We start from the raw sequence: 4,800 nt of genomic DNA, 5'->3' as shown, positions 1-4,800 counted from the left end.
ACCCAGATGAACTCAGCTGGGTAGAAGTGTGTGTGTGCGTGTGTGTGTGTGTGTGTGTGTGTGTGTGTGTGCGTGCGTGCGTGTGTGCGTGCGTGCGTTTGTGAGTGTGAGTGTGAGTGTGTGTGTGTGTGTGTGTGTGTGTCGTGTGCTTGTGTGTGTGTCGTGTGCTTGTGTGTGTGTCATGTCTTTATTGCATGACATGTGTTTGTGCATGTCGTGTCTGTGTGTGTGAGAGAGGAAAAAAATCCTCATTACTGATTAAAAGTTAATGCTCATGCTGGCAACGAATATTGGCAACTATAGGTCAATAAGTTAAAACCACCTGGACTGAAAATATTGTTATCAGTGACTTTAGCACACCTGCAGTGAGACCTGTATGGAAATCAAGCTGTAGCTTTCATAGGTTATTACATAGTGAGAGTCAGTTGGTGTGGACTGCTTATCCAATAATGAGGCAGTTCCGTTTGTCAAAAAGTTTCTCAGCTTAATCAGCAAGGGTTGTGTTACACACTGAGGACGGTCATGTGGAAGTGATTTTTTTAATTGGTTTATTTTGAGCATCAGCCTCGTTTGTTTGAGATTTCTTGCTGTCAAATCTGAGTAATTTAAATCAAACGCCGGGAGCAGTCTAAGGCAAGGAATGATAATGTTTTCCAAAACACTCAAGTAAAAAAATCACTGACATTTTCGCTTGGAGGTCCTTGAGGCCGCGAGCTGTCTTTCCGCATCATCTAAGTTTTGTGCACAGGTGCTCGGATGTCCACAAAAACATGCTTTAAGGATAGCAAAATACACAAGACAGCTTCCATAAAACCAAACGAGCATATGCCACTGTGTATTTAATTGCATGTAAATGTGAAACCTTTAATCCGATGACGCTGTGGCAAAACCTATTAACTTAAACATATTAACTTAAACATTCTTGCATAAAATGAGCACACATGCACGGGCGTGTTTGTTTCGTGTTCGAATAGTGTCGCCGTTAGACCACGAGGGTCCGATTGCGGTTGCCGGTCTGTCTTCGCGCGTCTTACCTTGGGCGGCATGACGAACACCAGTGGCAGCAGCACGAGCGGGGTCAGCAGGAGGATCAGCTGCTTGCGGACGCACATGAATTTACGCAACAGTCTCCGGAGACCTTCCATGATTCCGTCTTGGTTCCTCCAAACTCTTTTGCACTCCTTGTTCCTTCGATTTCCCTCCCTGGCTTCCCACAGAGGAGTGCGTGTGTTGCTGTAGTGTTGGGCTCCGAAACTTCAACTTGTCAACTTGACCAGTTTTTCCTCCTTTGTTGTCTTAGCACCCTGGGGGAAGATTAACAATTCGCTTACACGTTAACTCCTCAGGCGAACTTCTTTAGTTCGGCATGTGTCCCGAAAAGGGGCTTGTGCACGATACGTTTGATGCAGCGTAGACGAGGTGAAACGTTTATTTCATATTTCAAAAGTTGAGAAGAAATTCTTGCAAAGTCAATTGCTTAAATGCACGCCGGTTGTGCCAAACTTTCCAAATAGCTCATGAAAAGAGATATTGAGAAATGCTGTGTTTTCCCGTCAGTTGAGCTTATTTACTAAGCTTTTCTCTAAGTGCTTTGGCCTTAGAGCTTTGCCTATGTGTGGGTTTTCGTGTGAGGCCTGGCAATTCACATTCTCGCGCTGAGAAATAATGATTATAAACTTCATTGCAGCTCTGCAGACACTTGAGCCGATCTGTTCAAATAAAGTAAAGTAACTGAACTTTGGCTGTCTTTGTCTAACCACAATGGTTCACCTATTCTAAAGAGATAAGGGATGTCGAGATCACTTTAAAGCTTACATGCTCAATGAGTTAAATTAGGTCAGTGCCCCTAGGTAACTGCCCAGATTAGGGAGACCAGACACCCCCGGTTTCAGGGTTAGTCCCCGTGTTTGGCTGCCTGTCCCCTGAGAAAATACAGAAAAGCGACCTCTGTTTTTTTAAGATACAACTTTTTTGGGATTAGGTCCCCTGTTTTGGTCTCAGACATCTGGTCACCTTAGCCCAGATGAATACAGCTATTCATTTGTCATTTCAACTCAACTTGACGGTAGATAATCTTATACATGTAAAGTTTGTGTTTGACTCAATGTTTGGGATTAGCACATTGTCAGCTTTTGTGATCTGGGCTGGATGTTTTAGGTCAGGACTGTATCAAATCCTGAGTTAGAGTATGTGTGTGTCTGTGTGTGTGTGTGTGTGTGTGTGTGTGTGTGTGTGTGTGTGTGTGTGTGTGTGTGTGTTTATGTGTGTATTTATTTCTTTTATTATCAGGTCGGCCTTCCAGCTGCTTAGCAACACCACACACACACACACACACACAGGGCTGCACAATTAATTGACCTCTTGTCCAGACCGACCTCCTGCAGCCCCACCTGTCTGTGCTGATGCTGCAGGCCATCGTCCTGCTCATCGTCTGACATTAATACCCAGACTATGCAGGTGGGTCTCTCTAAACTGATGTTTTCTCCAGACTATGCAGGTGGGTCTCTCTAAACTGATGTTTTCTCCAGACTATGCAGGTGGGTCTCTCTAAGATGATGTTTTCTCCAGACTATGCAGGTGGGTCTCTCTAAGCTGATATTTTCTCCAGACTATGCAGGTGGGTCTCTCTAAGATGATGTTTTCTCCAGACTATGCAGGTGGGTCTCTCTAAGCTGATGTTTTCTCCAGACTATGCAGGTGGGTCTCTCTAAGCTGATGTTTTCTCCAGACTATGCAGGTGGGTCTCTCTAAGCTGATGTTTTCTCCAGACTATGCAGGTGGGTCTCTCTAAGATGATGTTTTCTCCAGACTATGCAGGTGGGTCTCTCTAAGATGATGTTTTCTCCAGACTATGCAGGTGTGTCTCTCTAAGCCAGGGGTCGGCAATAGGCGGCCCGCAAGCTAAAACATCTGGCCCGTGAGATCTTTTGAACCAGAGAATGAAAAAAAAAGACTGCCAGTCTGAAACATGCTCTTTATTTTGAAACGTAACTTTCCAAAACAGAAGAATTTCAATCAATCTAAATGCTTAGCTTTTTGTTTCATCTGAATACGCAAGGTGCAGCGTGAACGCACAACATGCAAAAACAAATGAAGTCAGTGGACAGCGCTGGTTCTCAAATTCCAAGCTAGTCCCTAAAACACATGTTGTCATTCAAACAACGGACATAGGCTTATGGTGATAAATAAAACACGACTTATTTTAAACAGGCCTGACATCAAACAGGCAATTTACGCACATAGAACGGTGAAAAGTAAAACACGAGTTTCAAACATAGCTTGCGTGTTATTTAGGAACGCAACCTTTAAATTAGCATGCTTAGTTTTGTGGTGCCGTCTTGTACTCTTTGCATGCAGAGACACCCTCGTTAGTTGTTACAGATCAGGCATGTGGGCTTTGCATTAATAAAATTAGGGAGGATGAAGGCATAGTTCTCTGTCCATTCATCATTAAAGATCCTGTTGTCACTGTTAAATTTTCCCTTCAGATTTTTTGATAGTGCCATTTTTTGACGGCTAACAGCAACGCGTGGAAATGTTTTTCTGGTGTTTTTTTTTTTTTTTTTTTTTTTTAAACACACAGGCATATAATAGCGCCCCCAATGACCAGTCGACATTTAACGTACATCAGCCTGCTTGAATGTCTCTGCTCTGACATTTCAAGAGCGCCTATCATTTTTACCTCCTCCGATATTAATGAATTAAATTAGCCATTAGCCATTTTGGTTGTGAACTTGTGGCCCGCTATGTAATGGCTTGGAAAATATCTGGCCCGAGGCCAAACTTAATTGCCAACCCCTGCTCTAAGCTGATGTTTTCTCCAAACTGTGCAGGTGGGTCTCTCTAAGATGATGTTTTCTCCAGACTATGCAGGTGGGGTCCAGACAGAAGAAAGGAGAGAAAAGAGAGGAGAGAGGAGAGGATGGCAAGGGTAGCTGAGAGGAGGGGAGAGGGGAAAGGACCCACTCCCCCCTCCTCTCAGCTACCCTTGCCATCCTCTCCTCTCCTCTCCTCTCCTCTCCTCTCTCCTCTTTTTCTCTCCTTTCTTCTGTCTCTTCTCTCCTGTCCTCTCAGTTGCCTGTAACCCTCACCATCCTCACCTCTCATCTCTCCTCTCCCTCCTCTTTCTCTCTCTCCTCTTTCTCTCTCCTCTCCTCTCTCTCCCCTCCCCTCAGCTGCCCTTAACCCTCACCATACCCCCCCCCCCTGCTGGCCATAGCCCTCACTATCCTCTCCTCTCTCTCCTCCTCCACCCCCCCCTCCCTGCTGCCCATAGCCCTGTCCGTCCCTCCTCTGCTCCACTGGGAGAGAGGGCTCCTGCGGAGTGATTTGCAGCCGCTGTAGAGTAGTGGCCTAATAACTCTCTGAAGCACTTCAAGCGTCGAGCACCTGAGCATGTTCCATCTCCATGGCTAATGGCCTGATGCGGGGCCCACAGATGGCTTTTTGTGTTTAATGTCAGCGTGTGTGCCGTCCGGACCTCATACGACTCTGTTGCCATGGTTATGCCATTACTGAGATTGGCGGAGATGGACCTCCGGTCCTGAAACTCGATATATTTATGTGTTTATTTGTCTGTTGGTTTATTTATAACCTGGCATTGTATGGTCTGCTGTTGCGTTGGGGGGGGGGGGGGGGGGGGGGTTGTTTCTGCTTGTTAAAGCCATTAGACCTCTGGTAGTGAGGTAACCTGACTGCACATTTTAACTGTGGCAACAGAGCACAACCAATGTCTTCTGAGAGTGTCTGAGAGTCTCTTCCTTGGGTGCAACAGTGAGTGTGTGTAAAAGTAAGTATGTG

The 4,800-nt window shown here is 45.5% G+C and overlaps 1 protein-coding gene across 2 annotated transcripts in view; it reads right to left on the bottom strand.

Moving 5' to 3' along the window:
- The window catches only part of slc13a3 (solute carrier family 13 member 3), an 18,197-nt gene extending 16,977 nt beyond the window's left edge, over nucleotides 1–1,220 (bottom strand). For both annotated transcript variants that reach the window (XM_062540818.1, XM_062540819.1), the window contains exon 1: nucleotides 1,035–1,220. In XM_062540818.1, coding sequence (XP_062396802.1) covers nucleotides 1,035–1,145 — 111 coding nt within the window. In that variant the 5' untranslated portion in view covers nucleotides 1,146–1,220. The remainder of the gene's footprint in view (nucleotides 1–1,034) is intronic.
- Between the last annotated feature and the right edge of the window lie 3,580 nt (nucleotides 1,221–4,800).

Source organism: Sardina pilchardus, chromosome 7, assembly GCF_963854185.1.
Source record: "Sardina pilchardus chromosome 7, fSarPil1.1, whole genome shotgun sequence".
In the NCBI taxonomy this organism is placed as follows: Eukaryota; Metazoa; Chordata; class Actinopteri; order Clupeiformes; family Clupeidae; genus Sardina; species Sardina pilchardus.
This window is presented reverse-complemented; position numbering and strand designations above follow the sequence as displayed.